A 22,500-nucleotide genomic window follows, 5' to 3' on the forward strand; every position below is an offset into this window, starting at 1 on the left:
ACTGTTTTCGACGTATAAATACGTCTTACGAGCCAATGTTTCTGACGTATATATACTCAATAATTCTAGCGGCTTCAAATCAAGCGGGAGAAAGCTGGTAGGCCCACATGTGAGAGAATGGGTCTGCGTGGTCAGTGTGCACCACATAAAAAAAATCCTGCAGCACACATTGCGTAATGAGAAAAAAAAAAAACTGATCGTTTTTTTGGAATAAAACGCCGACTTTGAGGTGTATTTTCCTATAGTATTTATCATTGTATTCGCGTTTTCATGGTCTTAGGTGATAAAATGGAAAACACCCTACAGAAATAGAGATGATTTTCATTACTTTGACGATGAAAACGACCTTGAAACTGAGCTCAAAGTAGCGGAAATGTTCGATTTTTACCAATGTTCAGGAGTAAATAAATCACACCACACGTCCAATACACGTCAACTGGGGAGTCTAATATTCTTTCACTAGTGCACTGATATTATTTATACCATTTTTACAATAATGCAGTAGTCTGCATAACAGTAAATTTTGTATTTTTTTGTATGAATAAAAAATCAAAATAGAAAGCAATAATAATATAAGAGGAGCCTAGAGATGTGACTAATGAACAGAGCATATGTTATTTTAGTGCCACAAATGTCTACCTTGTTTATTCTGGACACTCTTTTGAAATTGGCATCTTTTTTAGTTTGCGTGAAATTGGCCAAATTGCCAATTTCTGACCACCATATTGGGTAGTCCAAATTAGTAAATGGGAGGTTTCTTGTACTCAGCTGATAGATAAAATGGAGTTCTAAAGAAATAGCTATGAGTTTGGTCAACTGGAAATGGAATTGGCTGAAAATAGGGCTCAAAGTCGGCGAAATCGCCGATACGCTTATGCCGCCGAGACCGCTAAATTCGCGGGAGCATAATTCCATGAGTTTTCGACCAAATTTCGAACTTTTGGTGTCATTACCATCAGGAAAAGATTCTCTATCATTTCATAAGAAAAAATAATTTTTTTTTTTCAAAAATTGAGCGACATAGAATGACAGTTTCAGAGAGGGGCCTGAAACAGTCAAAGGGTTAAACGGTCCAAACGTAAATATACGTTCACTCGCGTAGCGTCCCAAATTTTTTGAGAAAAAAGAAATCTTTTCTTTTAAAAGGAAAAAAGAGCATTTGGTACCCAGGCATCCCCAATTATTTTAATATGGAACACAGTGAGTGCACACACCCATTCTCTCATGTCTTGGTGACTCAGGCTTATTGTGGCAATGTTGAATGAATGACAAAGAAAACGTATATATACGTTTGGGGCGCTACGCGCGTGAACGTATATGTACGTTTGGACCGTTTAAGGGTTAAGGTAAGTAATGAGTGAACTGTATATGCATTTTATCGCTCTGGGATGCTTAAATGTAATAGAATATTATGTGTAGGTGGGGTGGCCTGGTATGGTAGCCCTGCTGACTACCATACATACCACACTTGATTTCTTACAATAAATACTACTTGTCTCACCCTAGATTAACCCTTTGAGGGTTTTGGCCATACTAGTACGGCTTACGACCCAGGGTTTTTGACGTACTAGTACGTACACCTAAATTCTAGCGCCCTCAAATCTAGTGGGAGAAAGCTGGTAGGCCTACATATGAAAGAATGGGTCTATGTGGTCAGTGTGCACAGTATAAAAAAAATCCTGCAGCACAGTGCATAATGAGAAAAAAAAACTGACCGTTTTTTTTTTTAAATAAAACAGCGACTTTGCACTGTATTTTCGTATGGTATTTATTGTTGCATCCTAGTTTTCTTGGTCTCATTTTATAGAATGAAAGACGTATTACAGAAATTGAGATGATTTTGACTGGTTTTACAATGAAAAGTACCTTGAAATTGGGCTCAAAGTAGCCGAAATGTTCGATTTTTACCAAAGTTCAAAAGTAAACAAATCATGCCAAGTGTCCAATACACGTCAACTGGTGAGTCTAATATTCTTTTGCAAGTGCGCCAATATTATTTATACCATTTTTTACACTAATGCAGTAGTCTGCATGACAGTAAATCTTCTATTTTTTGTGAGAATAAAAATTCAAAGTGGAAAGCAAAAGAATGTAGAAGGGCCTTGAGACATGACTAATGAACAGAGGAAATGTCATTTTAGTGCCAGGAATGTCTTTCTTGTTTATTCTGGACCCTACTTGGAAATTGGCATCTTTTGAAATTTGTGTGAAATTGGCAAAATTGCTAAATTCTGACCACTGTACTGGAGAGTTGAAATTGGTAAATGGGTGGTTTCTTGCACTCATTCAATAGAAAAAATGGAGTTCTAGCGATATATTCATGTTTTTTGTCGACTAGTACAGTGGAATTGACCGAAAATGGGGCTCAAAGTGGGCAAAATTGCCGATGCATAAACATCGCCGAGGCCGCTAACTTCGCGAGAGCATAATTCCATAAGTTTTCCATCAAATTTCATAATTTTGGTGTCATTATGATCGGGAAAAGATTCTCTATCTTTTCCTAAGAAAAAATTATTTTTTTTTTTAAATTTGGCCGACCCTGAGAACGAGTCTCGGAGAGGGCCTGTCGACCCTCAAAGGGTTAAGACTACAAATATTTTAAGGTAAGTAATGAGTGCACTATGTGTGTATTTTATTTTTTTATTGTTTTTTGATGCCTAGTTCTATTGCAAACTTAATATACGTATGTTAGTGTAAACTTGTTATCTAGTATTTGTATGCATTTATAAGGGGAAAAAAAGGTGTTCCACTTTACGGTGATTTCCGCTTTACGGCGGTAGCCTGGAACCTAACCTGCTGTATAAGTAGGGCCCTACTGTATAATTTTGGAAAAATATCATAGATAGATTAATGAAAATATGTATATTAACGTAATGAGACTCGGTGATTATTATTATTATTATTATTATTATTATTATTATTATTATTATTATTATTATTGTTATTATTAATATGGTGTCTCGAGACATTAGACACTCTTACTGATTTTAATGTGTACCTGCATGCCAGCACTGTGTGTAAGTTTATTTAGGTACAGGTATACATAAGTATAACTGTCAGAGTATATATAAAATATGAAGTAGCTTAAAAACACTTGAAATTTTGGAGTTTCTAGACATAATGGAGAGACTTAGTGCTTAACCCTTTGACTGTCGAAGGGCCAAATCCTGAAGTTGTTTCTGGTGTCGCAAAATATTCGAAAAAAAAAAAATTATTTTTTCTTATGAAAATGTTAAGATTATTTTTCTGATTGTTTTAGTCCCAAAAAAAAATTTTTCCCATCAGTACTTACTGAGATATAGAGTCCTGAAGTTTGCTGAAATTGATCTGCTGGCGGCAACAGCGGCGACTGCCGCTCACCCGGTAAACTTTTATTTACTTGTATTCGATGGTTTCTTGTTTTTTTCACTATTTTATTTTTTCACATAACTTTTGTGGCCTGTGAGACCAAATTATTGTGCAATGTTCAAATATACACTCGTTGAATGTAACACAATTATAGCAAAAACACTCGTATCATTATAATGTTGCTAAAACTTGTTTACACAAACAAACAATGTAAACAAATGTTTATTACGATTGCTTTATAATATATATACATATGTACAATCACTGGACACTTTATTAGAAGTGCTGCAGCTTGTGGAATTCTTTGAAACATGGGTATAAGCACAATGGTGTCTTACACTCCTCACACATAAAACATGTGTCTCTGCGTTTTTGTTGGCGTTTTGTGGTATGTCCACAGACAAAACACCTCTTCTGAGCATTTTTCTTGGCAGTAGTAGCAGGCAGTGGTATGGGGTAGTGATCACCAGGCCTCAGACGAGAGGACATGTGTTGATAATTTCGTGGGCGCTGGTCTATTGCAGGTGTTGTTTCTTGGTACTTGAATATTATTTGTCTGATGACTGACAAACAAAATTCACCATATTTGGGTTTGTTCTTGGTCTTCAACTTATACATATTATAAGCATTCAGCATGGAAATGTCAAGAAGATGGAAAAACAGTTTTATGTACCACTTATAACTCTTGCGAACACAGTCAGCAAACCCAATCTGCATGTCACATTTGTCCACTAAGCGCATATTGAGGTTGTAATCCATCACAGCTGCAGGTTTTACAATAGGTTCTTTGGTCTCTCTATTCTGCTTGCCAGTCTCTACCATTTCGTGTCGGTGAACTGATGTCAGCAGTGTGACATCACGTTTGTCATGCCACCGAAATGCCATGATGTCATTGGCAGCAAAGACCTGCACTTCACCTCTACGACTGCCAGCTTCGAACCTAGGCATATGTTTACGACTTCTACGCACTGTGCCACACACATCTGTCATGTTCACTCGCAAGAAATCACTGAGTATAGGGCTTGTGTACCAGTTGTCAGTATATAAAATATGCCCCTTACCAAGATATGGCTCCATCATTGTTCTAACCACATCACCAGAGATACCCAGTAACTTCCTGGTATCTTCCATTGTTTTACCGCCAGTGTACACAATTATATCCAAAACCAGACCAGTTTTGCAATCACACAGAACAAATAACTTTATACCAAAGCGTTTCCTCTTGCTTGGTATATACTGCTTGAATGAGAGTCTTCCTTTGAACAAAATCAAAGACTCGTCAATAACAAGCTTCCTGAAGGGATAAAAATACATACAGCACTTTTGTTTCAGGTACATAAACACACGTCTGATCTTATATAACCTGTCGCTTCTGTCAGGCCTGGTTTTGTCTGAAAAGTGTAACATACGTAACAGTAACACAAATCTATTCACTGGTATAATGTCACTGAAAGCAGGGGTTGAAATCAGGCGGTCTGTCGCCCAGTATGTGCTGACACTATGCTTATACACATGTGGCATAAGCATTATTGTGGCAAAGAACAGATACATCTCTGCCACAGTTGTGTCCTTCCGCTGGTGTAGGCATGATCTTGGTGAAAGCATAGTGTTTGCCATGGTGTACTCATAGTATGTATTGCTTTCCCTGACAATAATGTCCATCAGGGGTTCATCGAAGAACAACTGAAAGCATTCCAGTTCAGTGGGATTGTTCCCAAGTGTACATGATGGCCGTATTCCACTTTGTCCTTCATCAAAGTCATGGGGATTGGGAACAAACTCGTCATCTTGATGCCAATCCCAGATGCGGTCAGCTGGTGCGTTCTGGATATTGTAATGTCGTTGTGGTTGTGCAGGTTGTGGTTGTGGTTGTGAGAGTGTGGGGTCGGCCGAAGCAGGTTGTAGTTGTGCAGAGTCAGCAGCGCGGGCACTAGCGTGGCCCGCTGCTGGTGTCACATGACTCATGGCACCGTCACTATCACCACCACCGCCTGCTGCCTCACTCACATCATTTATACCCATCGTAACAATATCGTCATCTTCACTATCAGGACGTGGTGTAGGGCCACGGGATGTGCTTCGAGATGTACTCCTTCCTCTTGGAAGAGCATATGGCACACTACCAGACCGCATGCGACGTCGTACATACTGCCGTTTCACTGGGGAATATTCACCCTCACTGTCACAACTAGAAGTGCTTTCAATAACCTTGAAATCACTATCACTATCACTTGCACTGCTCACATCTGAGTCTTGTACACGGGCAAATAGTTTCCTCTTTCGTCCTGGTACAGGTGAATATGAACGAGCCGGCCTAGCACCAGAGGTGGAAGGTTGTGGGTCATCTGGGTTTTCATCACTAATTATGTTATCCTGGGTAATTTTCTCGGTCACACCCGCTTCAAAACCATGGAATTCACTTTCACTGACACTATCATCACTGTTTGAGCTATCACTTGGGAACAAAAGACCTCCAATCCGCCGAGGAGTGAGGAACTTCTTACCGCGAGGCATGGTGAAAATGGACTACCAAGATGGCGTTCCCACAATGCACCGCTGAGTCCCAGATTTTTTTCACAGGGTGCACACCGACCACTGAGACCCATTCTCTCTCGTGTAGGCCTACCAGCCCTCTCCCGCTCGATTTGAAGCCGCTAGAATTTATGCGTATAGATACGTCAAACACGGTATCTCCCATGACGTACATATACGACCGCGACAGTCAAAGGGTTAAGGATCTCAGGGAGAATGTAAACAAACTGGGTGGGGCACGGTGACTGTATTATAAAGTCAGGTGGGGGAGCCGTATAGAAAGTTTTGGTCATAATTTGAAATGACCATATTAGCAGAACGCCGTAAAGCGGGGCCCTACTGTACTCTAGAATGAATAAAATATGTCATTAAGTATGTCACAAGTATTGTTGCACTATTGTTGTTGGGTGTATAAGGTCCACTGAGAGCATAAACCTTACCTAAAATGGTGGTGGAGGGAGGCGGCAGCAGAGGTGGGAGAGACGGCGGTGTTGTCAGTCGCCCTATGTAACTCCAACAACATTGGAGGAGTTAGTTTTGTGCTGTCTTTTCTGTGTATTAATCGCTTAACTTACTTGCTACACTGTTAATGCTACACTTTATTGCTGTCTGGCGCTATAGCCTTCATTGATTTGTGCTGCTTTAGTATCGTACATACTGTAGAATCACTGAAGAAGGCACATTCTCCCCTCTCTCTTCCTCCTCCACTTTGGTACTCTGCTATGAGTTTTTTCTTGAATTCTATAGTCTTTTTCACCTTCTTTACCAAAGGGCTGGCACTAGTACAATATTTTACAATGTTTAATGTGTTTTATGATTGTTCATGGTTTAGTAGGTTAAGGAAGCAGTATTATATTTCCCTACAATATATTGGGGCACCAAACATTTGCGATTTTTCAACATTCGCGAGGCTCTTGATCCCCTAAGCCTCGCGAATGTTGATGGAGACCTATTACACTACACAGCCATATTATTACCATGTTCACTGAGTATAATTGTTTCTAACAACTACCGTTAGATGCCATCATGAACAAAAGGAGAAGTAAGGAATAATTCATGCCGAGAATTGTAAACAAATGCATATGATGGGCGGTTACTGGGTGAGACGCCAGATTCGCAGTTTTCTCTAATGCTGAATCAGAGAAAACGTAATGTTTACTCTCCACTCAGTAGCATATAAGCATTGCATGTTTATATGCTATGCTTTATGCTGTATGGTATGTAACATGTTTCTTATATAATTTTGAAGAAAGTATCATAGATTAATGAAAATGTCTATATTAACCTAAAATAAGTAATTTAATGTGCCCAAGAGTGATTATTATTGAACATACATGGCATATAAACATTGCTACACTCCCTGTTTTCCTGCCACACTCCCTGCATTCCTGCTACACTCCCTGCATGCCTGGTACACTCCTTGCCTATATGCCTGCCTGCTACACTCGCTGCCTGCCTGCTACACTCCCTGCCTCCCTGCCTCCCTGCTACACTCCCTGCCTCCCTGCTACATTCCCTGCCTCCCTGCTACACTCCCTGCCTGTTACACTATCTGCCTTCCTGCTACACTCCCTGCATGCCTGCTACACTCCTTGCCTCTATGCCTGCCTGCCTTGAATTCTATAACGTTTCTCACTTTCTTTACCAAAGGAACTTTACTAGAAACTTTCTTTGGGGCCATGGTTACTTATTTCGCAGTTGCACTTAATCAATAACCACCAAAAACGATGGATTATAGCGAAATGTTTGGATGAATGAGCAGAAGCTTCCTCACTCACCCAGAGACACAGCCACACTGACTCAGGAACGCGTGAGCGGCTGGTGGTGGATGCGTCCAGTACAGCCCATAAGCGAAATAAGTCATTAACCGGAAGCCGAAAAACTGGCCGATAACCGAGTTGGCCGATAAGCAGAATGGCCGATAGCTGAGGGTCCACTGTACTAACATTACTAGTTAAAGAAGTAATATTGATATTTATCAGTAAACTCCAGTATAACTCTGATTGTGGTCCAGGTAATTCAATAAAGTTTCTCAAAAGCCAGTCCAAAATCACCTAGAAATGCTACATACAGCACTCTTGCCATTATTTTCTTTTCGAAAGATCATTGTTTTCCTACCAACTTTTCAAGGTAATCTGAACCTCCCAGTGAAACACTGTTGCAAACTTCTCTTATGTATCTTGTACTGTTTTACTGTATCTTTTTTTGTGACATGCCTCGTGACAATGTTATCATTTGTCGTGTCCTGCTCAAGAGTACTACGTACATCCTTGTGGTCTTCCTCTTATACGTGGGCACCATCATGTAAACAAGAGAAATAGTAGTTCTGTATGAAGTACTGTACAAAACATGCAAAACAGATGTAATGTTGGAAGTCTCGTATAAATATAACATATTTGCACAGATCTAGGTAGTAGGTTGGTAGACAGCAACCACCCAAGGAGGTACTACCGTCCTGCCAAGTGAGTGTAAAACGAAAGCCTGTAATTGTTTTACATGATGGTAGGATTACTTGTGTCTTTTTCTGTCTCATACACGTGCAAGATTTCAGGTATGTCTTGCTACTACTTCTTGCACTTAGGTCACACTACACATACATGTACAAGCATATATATACACACCCCTCTGGGTTTTCTTCTATTTTCTTTCTAGTTCTTATTCTTGTTTATTTCCTCTTATCTCCATGGGGAAGTGGAACAGAATTCTTCCTTTGTAAGCAGCAACAGCCTGGCCCATCGCCAGGCTCAGAGAGTAGACAAACTCTCGAAACTCTTCAAAGGTATATCAAAGGTAAAGGTAGCCATGCGTGTTGTGAGAGGCGACTAAAATGCCGGGAGCAAGAGGCTAGTAACCCCTTCTCCTGTATAGATTACTAAATTTAAAAAGAGAAACTATTGTTTTTCTTTTTGGGCCACCCTGCCTCGGTGGGATATGGCCGGTTTGTTGGAAAAAAAAAATTGCACATGAAATATGATGTGTAGACAGAACTCTCATAATGCAAATTTTTATTAAAATGGTAGTCATATTTATATCCCAAAATTACTGTTACATAGCTCCAACTTGTGTTCAGTGCAGCTGCAAAATTATGAATAGGAATTTTGCATTTTTTCACTCTCTAATAAAAGTTACTTTTACAAAATTTATAATCATTATAATTTGTAGTGGAGAGGAGGAGGGGTAGGGGTCATCCTAGGAAAGGATGGAGGGAGGGGGTAAAAGAGGTTTGTGTGCAAGGCACTTGGACATGCAGATGGCATGTGTTAGCATGTCAGATAGGAATGAATGGAGATGAATGGTTTTTGAGACCTGACAGACAGGCTGTTGGAGTGTGAGCAGGGTAATATTTTGTGAAGGGATTCACAAAATATTACTCCTATCAAACACGCTCACGCGTGTTTGATAGGAGTGAATGGAGACAAATGGTTTTTAATACTTGACGTGCTGTTGGAGTGTGAGCAAAGTAACATTTATTAAGGGGTTCAGGGAAACCGGCAGGCCGGACTTGAGTCCTGGAGATGGGAAGTACAGTGCCTGCACTCTGAAGGAGGGGTGTTAATGTTGCAGTTTAAAAACCGTAGTGTAAAGCACCCTTCTGGCAAGACAGTGATGGAATGAATGATGGTGAAAGTTTTTCTTTTTCGGGCCACCCTGCCTTGGTGGGAATCGGCCAGTGTGATAATAAATAATAATAATTCAGGGAAACCGGTTAGCCTGACTTAGTGTCCTGGAAGTGGGAAGTACAATGCCTGCACTTTAAAGGAGGGGTTTGGGATATTGGCTGTTTGGAGTGACATCTAAAACTGTCGTATCTGAGCGGCTCTGCATCAGTCTATTCCAATCATCCTGGAGTGCTGTAATGTCCTCATTAGAATGAATTAGATGGCTTAATTTGGTGTCATCAGCAAATTTGCTTATGTCGCTATTTATCCCCTCATCTATGTCGTTTATGCAAATTGTGAACAACAAAGTGTCCAACACTGACCCCTGTGGAACACCGCTTGTGACGTGCCCCCATTCTGATTTCTCCCCATTTATGCAAATTCTCTGCTACCTATTTGTCAACCATGCCTCCACCCTGGAAAAAATTACTCCTATTCCGTGTGCATAAAGTTTCCTCAATAGCCTCTGGTGTGAAACTCTTTCGAAAGCCTTACCAAAGTCCATATACACAATATCATATTCATTACCATGATCTACCTCCTCAAACACCTTAGTGAAAAAGTCTGTAAATTCGTAAGACAGGAACGCCCCTTTGTAAAGGCGTGTCGAGATTCATTAACCCTTTGAGGGTCGACAGGCCCTCTCCGAAACTCGTTCTCAGGGTCGGCCAAATTTAAAAAAAAAAAAAATTATTTTCTCTTATGAAAAGATAGAGAATCTTTTCCCGATCATAAAGACACCAAAAGTTTGAAATTTGATAGAAAACTTACGGAATTATGCTCTCGCAAAGTTAGCGGTCTCGGCGATGTTTACGTATCGGCGATTTTGCCCACTTTGAGCCCCATTTTCGGCCAATTTCACTGTACTAGTCGACAAAAAACATGAATATTTCGCTAGAACTCCATTTTTTCTATCGAATGGGTGCAAGAAACCACACATTTATGAAATTCAACTATCCAGTACAGTGGTCAGAATTTAGCAATTTTGCCAATTTCACACAAATTTCAAAAGATGCCAATTTCCGAATAGGGTCCAGAATAAACAAGAAAGACATTCCTGGCACTAAAATGACATTTCCTCTGGTCATTAGTCACGTCTCAAGGCCCCTCTTATATTCTTTTGCTTTCCACTTTGAATTTTTATTCTCACAAAAAATAGAAGATTTACTGTTATGCAGACTACTGCATTAGTGTAAAAAATGGTATAAATATTATTGGTGCACTTGTGAAAGAATATTAGACTCACCAGTTGACGTGTATTGCACGTTTGGCACGATTTGTTTACTTTTGAAGTTTGGTAAAAATCGAACATTTCTGCTACTTTGAGCTCAATTTCAAGGCACTTTTCTTTGTAAAACCAGTCAAAATCATCTCAATTTCTGTAATATGTCTTCCATTCTATAAAATGAGACCAAGAAAACTAGAATACAACAATAAATACCATACGAAAATACACTGCAAAGTCGCTGATTTATTAAAAAAAAATGGTCAAAGTTTTTTTTTTCTCATTATGCACTGTGTGCTGCAGGATTTTTTTTTAGACTGTGCACACTGACCACATAGACCCATTCTTTCATATGAAGGCCTACCAGCTTTCTCCCACTAGATTTGAGGCCGCTAGAATTTATGAGTACTAGTACGTCAAAAACCCCTACGCGTAAGACGTACTAGTACGACGAAAACCCTCAAAGGGTTAATCAGTTTATTCCGTTCAAGATGGCTACGAACTGTTTTGGGAATTATTGATTCCATAAATTTTCCCACTATGGAGGTAAGGCTAATTGGTCTATAGTTTGAAGCTAAGGACCTGTCACCTGCCTTGTATATAGACACCATTGGGACCTGTAGTGTGCCGGATTACTGAGTTTGCCGGATTACAGAGTGGATAGGTTAGAATACACTTAATAAAATTAACCAACTTGACTTACACAAAGTTCATTGAACATCGGCAAAAATCGAACATTTCCACTAATTTGAGCTCAATTTCAAGGTACTTTTCGTCATGAAAGCAATCAAAATCATGTATATTTTTGTAATATATCTTCCATTCTATCAAATGAGTCCAAAAAAATGAGAATATAACCATAAAAAACATACGAAAATATACTGCAAAGAGGCGACTAATGGCTGAGAAGTGAACTCCCTTATTTATCGTCCGTCTTTTTTATTTTTGTTGTACATTAAGAAGCATATTTCCATCATACATTGCCCAAGTTTCAATGAGATAGCTCGGCAAACAACCGAGAAAAAAAAATATTTACCAAAAATCATATATGTCAAGCCCAAGCCAGGTACTGGAAATATGTCACTTTGTCTGACTTTTCTGGGTTATCCTAGGTTCTCTATACATACACTGCTATGTATGATAATCTATGTGACTATTTGTGTATACCTGAATAAACTTACTTCTAGTCTGTCAACTGAGTACAAGAAACCACCCATTCACTTATTTCAACTACCCAATAAAGTGGTCAGAAATTGGCAATTTGGCCAATTTCACACAAATTCCAACAGATGCCAATTTCAAAATAGGGTTCAGAATAAACAATGGAGATATTCCTGGCACTAAAATAACATTTTTTCTGTTCATTAGACATGGCTCCAGTCCCCTCTTATATTATTCTTGCTTATCATTTGGAATTTTTATTCACAAAAAAATAGAAGATTTACTGTTATGCAGACTGCTGCATTATTGTAATAATTGTATAAATAATGTCAATCCATTCTTGACTACGTGTTGGAATTTGGACTGGCAGGCAGACAGGTATTGGACTCTTGAGCTTCGCTGAAGAATAGAACATTTTTGCTACTGTGAGCGCAGTTTCAAGGTACTTTTTGTCATGAAAGCAATCAAAATCATATCTATTTCTGTAATATATCTTTCATTCTATCAAATGAGACTGAAAAAATGAGAATAGTATAACTATAAAAACCATACAAAAATATACTGCTAAGCGGCCGCTAATGGCTGAGAAGTGAACTCCGCTATTTATGGTCTGATTTCTTTCATTTTCGGTGTACATTAAGAAGTATCTTTCCATCATACATTGCCCAAGTTTGAATAAGATAACCCAACAAACAACTGAGAAAATAATAATATAATGATAATCATGAAAGTAGTTTGTAAGATTATGTATTGGTGAATAAAAGGTTGATGGGTAGGCTTCAGGATGTACATGTTTATAGAGGGGCAACTGATATATCGGATCATTATTTAGTTGTAGCTACAGTTAGAGTAAGAGGTAGATGGGAAAAGAGGAAGGTGGCAACAACAAGTAAGAGGGAGGTGAAAGTGTATAAACTAAGGGAGGAGGAAGTTCGGGCGAGATATAAGCGACCGTTGGCAGAAAGGTGGGCTAGTGCAAAGATGAGTAGTGGGGGGGTTGAAGAGGGTTGGAATAGTTTTAAAAATGCAGTATTAGAATGTGGGGCAGAAGTTTGTGGTTATAGGAGGGTGGGGCAGGTGGAAAGAGGAGTGATTGGTGGAATGATGAAGTAAAGGGTGTGATAAAAGAGAAAAAGTTAGCTTATGAGAGCTTTTTACAAAGCAGAAGTGTTATAAGAAAAGCAGAGTATATGGACAGTAAAAGAAAGGTGAAGAGAGTGGTGAGAGAGTGCAAAAGGAGAGCAGATGATAGAGTGGGAGAGGCACTGTCAAGAAATTTTAATGAAAATAAGAAAATATTTTGGAGTGAGTTAAACAAGTTAAGAAAGCCTAGGGAAAGTATGGATTTGTCAGTTAAAAATAGAGTAGAGGAGTTAGTAGATGGGGAGAGGGAGGTATTAGGTAGATGGCGAGAATATTTTGAGGAACTTTTAAATGTTGAGGAAGAAAGGGAGGTGGTAATTTCATGCACTGGTCAGGGAGGTATACAATCTTTTAGGAGTGAAGAAGAGCAGAATGTAAGTGTGGGGAAGGTACGTGAGGCATTACGTAGAATGAAAGGGGGTAAAGCAGCTGGAACTGATGGGATCATGACAGAAATGTTAAAAGCAGGGGGGGATATAGTGTTGGAGTGGTTGGTACTTTCGTTTAATAAATGTATGAAAGAGGGGAAGGTACCTAGGGATTGGCAGAGAGCATGTATAGTCCCTTTATATAAAGGGAAAGGGGACAAAAGAGATTGTAAAAATTATAGAGGAATAAATTTATTGAGTATACAAGGAAAAGTGTATGGTAGGGTTATAATTGAAAGAATTAGAGGTAAGACAGAATGTAGGATTGCGGACGAGCAAGGAGGTTTCAGAGTGGGTAGGGGATGTGTAGATTAAGTGTTTACATTGAAGCATATATGTGAACAGTATTTAGATAAAGGTAGGGAAGTTTTTATTGCATTTATGGATTTAGAAAAGGCATATGATAGAGTGGATAGGGGAGCAATGTGGCAGATGTTGCAAGTATATGGAATGGGTGGTAAGTTACTAAATGCTGTAAAGAGTTTTTATGAGGATAGTGAGGCTCAGGTTAGGGTGTGTAGAAGAGAGGGAGACTACTTCCCAGTAAAAGTAGGTCTTAGACAGGGATGTGTAATGTCACCATGGTTGTTTAATATATTTATAGATGGGGTTGTAAAAGAAGTAAATGCTAGGGTGTTCGGGAGAGGGGTGGGATTAAATTATGGGGAATCAAATTCAAATTGGGAATTAACACAGTTACTTTTTGCTGATGATACTGTGCTTATGGGAGATTCTAATTTTTTTTTTTTTTTTTAATTTATGTAAAGCGCTAAATCCACGTCATTCAGCGCATGACGTGGAGGCTTGATCCTCCGTCTGCTGAGCGCCAGACAGACGCGCTTCCTATTTGTACTCACCTAGAGATTCTAAAGAAAAATTGCAAAGGTTAGTGGATGAGTTTGGGAATGTGTGTAAAGGTAGAAAGTTGAAAGTGAACATAGAAAAGAGTAAGGTGATGAGGGTGTCAAATGATTTAGATAAAGAAAAATTGGATATCAAATTGGGGAGGAGGAGTATGGAAGAAGTGAATGTTTTCAGATACTTGGGAGTTGACGTGTCGGCGGATGGATTTATGAAGGATGAGGTTAATCATAGAATTGATGAGGGAAAAAAGGTGAGTGGTGCATTGAGGTATATGTGGAGTCAAAAAAACGTTATCTATGGAGGCAAAGAAGGGAATGTATGAAAGTATAGTAGTACCAACACTCTTATATGGGTGTGAAGCTTGGGTGGTAAATGCAGCAGCGAGGAGACGGTTGGAGGCAGTGGAGATGTCCTGTCTAAGGGCAATGTGTGGTGTAAATATTATGCAGAAAATTCGGAGTGTGGAAATTAGGAAAAGGTGTGGAGTTAATAAAAGTATTAGTCAGAGGGCAGAAGAGGGGTTGTTGAGGTGGTTTGGTCATTTAGAGAGAATGGATCAAAGTAGAATGACATGGAAAGCATATAAATCTATAGCGACAGGAAGGCGAGGTAGGGGTCGTCCTCGAAAGGGTTGGAGAGAGGGGGTAAAGGAGGTTTTGTGGGCAAGGGGCTTGGACTTCCAGCAAGCGTGCGTGAGCGTGTTAGATAGGAGTGAATGGAGACAAATGGTACTTGGGACCTGACGATCTGTTGGAGTGTGAGCAGGGTAATATTTAGTGAAGGGATTCAGGGAAACCGGTTATTTTCATATAGTCGGACTTGAGTCCTGGAAATGGGAAGTACAATGCCTGCACTTTAAAGGAGGGGTTTGGGATATTGGCAGTTTGGAGGGATATGTTGTGTATCTTTATACGTATATGCTTCTAAACTGTTGTATTCTGAGCACCTCTGCAAAAACAGTGATTATGTGTGAGTGTGGTGAAAGTGTTGAATGATGATGAAAGCATTTTCTTTTTGGGGATTTTCTTTCTTTTTTGGGTCACCCTGCCTCGGTGGGAGACGGCCAACTTGTTAAAAAAAAAAAAATAATAATAATATCTTTATTTACTACACGTACATGGTATACAGGCCTAGCCGACATCAGTGACATACTACTATATAGAAAGCTGCTTGTTATGCAGAGTATGTACTTCAAGAAAATTAGGTCAGTGTCCCAGGATAACACCCACACTAGTCGGCTAACATCCAGGTACCCATTTACTGATGGGTAAACATAGACAACAGGTGTAAAGAAACACGCCTAATGTTTCTACCCTGGCTGGGAATCGAATATTTACCAAAAATCATATATGGCTAACCCAAGCCAGGTACTAAAAATAAGCCACATTGACTTTTTTGGGTTATCCTAGGTTCTCTACACACATGCTGCTATGTGTGATAATCTATATAGAGAAAATAACTTTTTTGTTTCAGGTTTATGGTGCAGTACGAGTGTGTATCACAGTCACCCCTGTGCTACACTTTGTTTTTTTCTAATATAAGCCCCCAAGGCAGGGATAGGAGAATGGTATTTGTATACCATATCCTCTTCATACCTCCATCGAACTGCTCGGTATTTAACATGTTTTATGTTATTTATATTGTTTATTATGTCATATTAGATCAGTTGTGATAGGCAAATAAGCTGTAGTGTTGATATTAGTGTAATAATAAAGCATATTCTCCTGCATCATGAGACTGAGCTCATGGCAACCGACAGTGGCTTCAAAGCCACCTTGTCTTTAATGGATAATGTACTGTGTAGGTGCTTTACATAATGAGAAACATTTCTTTTATTCATTGGAACCATGGCTAGGGCTAAAAGTAAGCAGGTTAATACAATAAATGGGGAAAAAGAAACTGGAATGACTTATGCAGCAAGTAGTTCCACCAAACAGTACCAGCAGGTTGGTGTGGCAACCCTGGTCACAGACCGGGCCGCGGGGGCGTTGACCCCCGGAACACTCTCCAGGTAACTCTCTCCAGGTAGCCAAAATTAGTGCCGAATAACTGAAGGAACCGAATAACTGATTGCCAGATTTGTGATGGCGGACCTGTATTACATTTACCGTTTTCCACTTATCAGGAACTATGTCAGTTTGTAGTGATATGTTGAAAATATTAGCCAAAGGTTTGCTAAGTTCCTCTTGACATTCCTTTAAAACCCTTGCAAACAATTCATCAGGGCCTGGGGATGTGTTAGGTTTTAATTTCTCTATTTGTCTGAGGACCATGTCACTAGTTACCCCAATCGTGCATGGTTTATTATTGTCCTGTTCTACATAATTTATTATTTCTGGAATTTCGCTAGTATGTATCTTCCTGAGTAAAAACTGAGAGAAAGTAAGTACAGTAGACCCCCGCCATTTGGTGGCCATGACTTTCGTGAAATCCGACTTTCAGCGAGTTTTTTTTTCGGCAAAATTTAGCTTCACAGTTCGTGATTGGACTTGTGATTCGGCGACCGTCCAGTACGCGTCCGCCCATCACCTCACATACAAAGCCAGTTTCCCGCACCATTAACACTAGTGTGCCATTGTTTACCAGTGTGTGACCATCACCCCGTGGGTTCATACAATACATTTCATAATAATCCATTGATTTTTGTGCTTGCAACTGCTAAATAAATCACCATGGGCCCAAGGAAAGCTAGTGCCAACCCTTTGGTAAAGAAAGTGAGGAACACGATCAAATTCAAGATGGAAATCATTGAAAAATATGAGAGCAGAGCGCTTGTTACAGAACTTGCCAGGATGTTTGGCAAACCCCATTTAACCATCACTTCGATCATGGCGAAGGGAAAGGAAATAAAGTGTGCTGTTGTTGCAAAAGGGGTAGATATGCTGACAAGAGAGAGATCACAAACCCTCGAAGAAGTGGAGAGGTTATTGTTGGTGTGGATTACTCAAAAACAGCAAGAGATAGTATTATGCAGTCGATAACATGTGAAAAGGCAAGGCAGTTGCATGATGATCTCGGTACCTGAAGTCTTTATAGAAGGGATTCCCCTTCCAAACAATAGTGTACACCTTTCTCCTATCCCCTATTCCCGTCTTCCATCCACCTAGAAGTCTTCAGTAAAGGTAAGTGTAATGTTATTATTTTATATATGTATGTACTTAATTTCTCATTGTTTTCTGTATGTAAATCTTTATTTAATTTGAATTTTTTTTTATATTAATATTTTTGGGTGTCTGGAATAGATTAATTTTATTTCCATTATTTTTTATGGGGAAAATGGTTTCGACGTTTGGCAGACTCTGGAACAGATTAATCACGAAAGTCTGGGGTCCACTGTATTGAAAATTTCACACATCCTTATCACAGTCAATGGTCTGACCTTAGTTACTCTTAAGTGGGCCTATCTTATTCCTAATCTTACTTTAGTATACCTGAAAGAACCCTTTTGGGTTAGTCTTTAAATCCCTTGCAACCTTAGCCTCATAATCCCTTTTTGCTTTTCTTGTTCCTTTTTTATTTCTCTCTTTAATTGAATGTATTGATTTCTTAACTACCCATCCTATCTTTGGATATGCCTATAGTACATGTATATGCCTCTCTTTTGACCATTGAGATGTTTTAATTCATTGTTCATCCATTTGGGATCATTTTTGTTAGATCAAATTTCCCTACTCAGAACAAATGTTGTCTGGGCAGCTAGGACTATGCTCTGAAAAACGTCATATTGGCAACCAACACCACCTACCTCACCCATAGTCAGGTCATCCCAATTTAGCCCACCCAGGTAATTTCTCAGTGCCATGAAATCGACCAAGTGAAAATCTGGGACAGGGACTTGATTGCAGTTATCTGGGTAATTCCACGATATATTGAAACTAAGTGAATTGTGATCGGTTTCCCCAAGCTCATCATTAACCTCAGGATTATTAATTAGTGTTTCTTTGTTGGCAAGAACAAAGTCAAGCAGATTGTTTCCTCTAGTTGGTTTTGTCACGAACTGTTTTAAAAAGCAGTCCTGAACCGTATCAAGAAAGTCGCTAGACTCAAGATTTCCTGTCACATTGTTCTAATCATGTCTAGATGCCTTATGAATTTCATCCCATAACAGCTTACCACACTCGCTCTCAAGGTTTGGGGGGCCTGTAAATCACTCCTAGAATTAATTTGTCACGACCCTCAAGGAACTGTAGCCAAACAGATTCTGTGTCCAATGTTTCTAATCTTATATCATGTCTAACACAACAATTTAAATTATCTCTGACATACATCGCCACTCCACCACCCTTTCTGTTGACTCTATCAGTGTGGAATAGTTTATAACCCTGTATGTTGCATTCAGAAGGCATTTCTCTATCCTTCAGGTTGAACCAGGTCTCTGTTGTAGCAATAATATCTATATTACCTGCACTTGCAAGTAATTTTAGCTCATCTGTCTTATTTCTTAGACTCCTACTATTTGTATAGTAAACCTTAAGGGAGCTAGTCACTTGTTGCCCTCTACTATCTCTCTTTGTTGATCAGTTGCTTTGCCTTTACTAGCAACTTTATTTTGAATATTATCTTTTAAACATATCTCTGAGGTATCCTGGTAATATCTGCTGTTTTCAACCCTGATACTGCAACCTGATTGTTTCCCACAAACATATCTCTATAATCTATCAGTTTAAAGTCCTAGACAAGTCATCAATTACCCCCTCAATCGAATTGGCTAATGCAACTACTCTAGCTCCAGAGAGATGAACCCCCATCCCTTGCATACATATCACGTTTGCCATAGAATTTGTCCCAGTTATCAATGAGTGAGATTGCAAGTTCCTTGCAGTACCTGTCTAGCCAGCAGTTTATACCAAGTGCCCTAGACATCCATTCATTGCCCACTCACTTTCTAGGCAAGATGCTACATATGGCTGGGATCCCTCCCTTAGACCTGACTACTTCTATGGCTGACCTGTACTTATCTAGTAGCTCCTGTCTCCTGCCCTTCCCAGTGTCACTACCACCAGCACTAAGACAGATAATGGGCTTGTTCCCATTACTTGACATATTATTATCCAACCTGCTGACTATGTCACCAACACCAGCTCCTGGAAGGCACACCCTCTGTCTGACCTTCCTATATCTGTTACAAAAACCACAGTCCATATATCTTACCTGAGAGTCTCCTACAATCAGAATATTCTTAACTGGATTAGCAGTGGTACCTTTAACCTTGCTAACCACTGAAGTACACTAGTTTTGGAGAACAGAGAATCGATTTCCTACCTTCACTTTCTTCTCTATTAACCTTCCTTAACTTCTTTCTTCCTGAATTGTGATCCACTTGCTACTTACAGCAGCTGCCACTCTCACTGCTGGTGACCATTTCCTCCTTACCTGCTCCATCCATCTCACACTCACTCCCAAACCCATCTAGGTGAAGCTTCAGCCTCCTATTTTCCTCCTGCAGAAGTAGAACCGCCATCTTCAACACTTGACCTTGCCCATAGGCTAACTGCAGGGTGAAGGGGAAATATCCCACAGCATGCTTCAATAGGACATGGCTTTCGAGGTGGACTGAAATTTATGGCTTGCTGTATTGGTCTTCCAGTGCATTTTGGACCTTTTTACAATATTTTTACAGTATGTTCTTTGGAAATGTGTGAATCGGGTTTCTACCATATTAACTTTAAGTTTTGCTGGAAATGTGTCTCATACCAGGAACTTAGCAATGATCATTACCTCATTCAAACTTGTTATTTACACAGCATTCATGTTTTGCTCTTGTGAACATAGAATTTGAATGAGAGTGGTGAGTATAACAGGAGCATCCACATACCTATTACATCAAACCCTTGACTTAATTGACTGCCATTTAACTCTTAAACTGTCCAAACTTAGATCTGCGTTCACGTGCGTAGCGCTCCTAACGTAGATCTATGTTTTTTTTCTATGTTTTTTCACACAAGAAAGCATGTAAAATAGAAAGTTCAGAGCGCTATGCACATGAACATAGATCTACATTTGGATAGTTTAAGGGTTAACAGAGTTCGTTGTAACAGACTTTGGAAATGCAAGAAAAAATCCACTGAGCCTTTTTTTTTTTTTTGGAAGCAGTAAAGTATATTATTGGTTACAAAACTATTTATTATTGTTAAGATGATAATGATACAGTCTCATCTCTGTCCACCACACTCTCCATCACCAGCCACCTTCTCTCCCTATTAAATTGAAGGTTTTTCTCTCCATTCTGTACATGTATTTTTTTTTTTTAACACTGCTGTTTTCCACTGAGGCAGGGTGACCTGAAAAAGAAGAAACACTTTCATTGTCACTCACTTTCTGTCTTGCTATGTATCTTTCGTATTTTTTCCTCAGTTTACTGCAACTGGCCGTGGCACTGCTTGTGTTAAAGTTCTGCGTGATATTGAAGAAGGGGAAGAGATCACATGCTTCTATGGAGAAGATTTCTTTGGCGACAACAACTCTTACTGTGAATGTATCACATGTGAAAGGTAGAAGATTCACTAAACTACCTTCAGTTTATTATTTTGTAGTTAAAAATATTGAAAATTATATTAATATTAATTTGTATTAGCATAAATGCTGCTACTAGAGTACCTGTATGTAATATGCAAAAAAAAAAAAAAGTAACAGACTATATGTATGGCAATAATATATTTTATGTAATAGCAATGGACAAATATTTATCATAAATTTTGTGCACATATATAAATCCCCTAAGACTAGGTCACCTTAATGTGGTCACACAATTACAGCAACTTAGCCTGACTAAGAATGTTAATCCCCCTGCCCAGGGGATTATGGAAAGGGTGATTGCGTGTTGCTCTCATTGTTCTCCCACCAGTTAGTGTTGAGATGGGCTGTCCACACCACCCAGAGTGACTTGGACTCTTAGGCAGAATTTTTGGTAGACCAACTGGTGGCACATTGCACAACAAGAGGTTTTCTATAAAGTATTTATGTGTTAATCACCTTAATTGTATAATATACTGTACTCTGCTTTATAGAAATAAAGTTTGTTTGTACATTTGGTGACCATCTGGCAGCAGAGTTATTGCTGGAGGTCACCTGTGGATCCAGGAGTGGTGACTTGTCTGGCAGCAGAGTTATTAATGGAGGTCATCCGTGGATTAAGGATGGGTGACTGAAGGTCTTCTTGCAGGTTTACTCTTTCATATTAGTTATCTTCTCTGGTGCACTCAGTGTGAATAGACTGTTACAAAGCCTTGCTATGTTAATTCTGGGCAAACCATCCTGAAGTTGTGCCCTGGGTAGGTTAAGGGGGTGATTCCCAAAAGAAAGTTGACACTGCCTGTCACATTGCTGTGGAGTATGGGGACTAGTGACTGGGCAGTAATTTCTTTTTACTAATCATCCAGAAGTCTTCCGCTTATTTCTGCACTTTTGCTTCACTCTCTCTCTTTATATATCATTTAACATTTATGTCTGTCAAGGCACCAACAATCTCTTCTGGTTCCTCTGTGACAGTGACTCTTGATCCATGCAAGGACATGGTTCATGGCAATGACCCAAAGCCAGACTCAGTCTGGCACCTGGTTACTGTTACTGGCCCTGGCCTTCATTCCTCCACCATTATGGAAGGCAACTATATATCCCAGTGGTAAGCTTTATTTATTCCTGTAATGCTAATAAGAATATAATATTTGTATCTTAAGTAGTGCTGGACAGCATGTTTACTCTTGGAATAATAAGGTTTTTAACTGGATTTAAATTATCTTTGCTGATAGGACAGTTGTTGATTGTGTGTTGGAAGATTCATTGGCTAGTAAATGGTGGTTGATGTAATGCAGCAGCTGGGGAATGGTGGTCAGTGTTTTTATGTTAGTGCCTTGGAGAACAAATCTACTTAATACTCAGAGGCACTTTAGCAGGAACTCAAGGCAGCATTGGTCTGGCTTTGGCTGGCTACAGGTTGGTAAGTCCAAAGAGTTAGAGGCACAGTGGGGAGAGATCTTGTAGCCTAACATCCGCCAAATGTCAAGGAGCCCGAAGATGAATACTTTTGAACTTAGGCAAGGCCGTGCCCTCTTGTATTGAGAACATGCTTGCCACCAGTATTTGAACCAGTATAATGGTATTGTTTTTCATTGGTTGCTTAAACATGGGAGTTAGGAGGACA

The 22,500-nt window shown here is 39.4% G+C and overlaps 1 protein-coding gene across 2 annotated transcripts in view; it reads left to right on the forward strand.

The window, feature by feature from the left end:
- The window catches only part of Hmt4-20 (Histone methyltransferase 4-20), a 110,503-nt gene that overhangs the window by 70,813 nt on the left and 17,190 nt on the right, over nt 1-22,500 (forward strand). For both annotated transcript variants that reach the window (XM_070090756.1, XM_070090757.1), the window contains exon 7: nt 20,715-20,851. In XM_070090756.1, coding sequence (XP_069946857.1) covers nt 20,715-20,851 — 137 coding nt within the window. The remainder of the gene's footprint in view (nt 1-20,714; nt 20,852-22,500) is intronic.

The sequence above is a fragment of the Cherax quadricarinatus genome, chromosome 33, assembly GCF_038502225.1.
Source record: "Cherax quadricarinatus isolate ZL_2023a chromosome 33, ASM3850222v1, whole genome shotgun sequence".
In the NCBI taxonomy this organism is placed as follows: Eukaryota; Metazoa; Arthropoda; class Malacostraca; order Decapoda; family Parastacidae; genus Cherax; species Cherax quadricarinatus.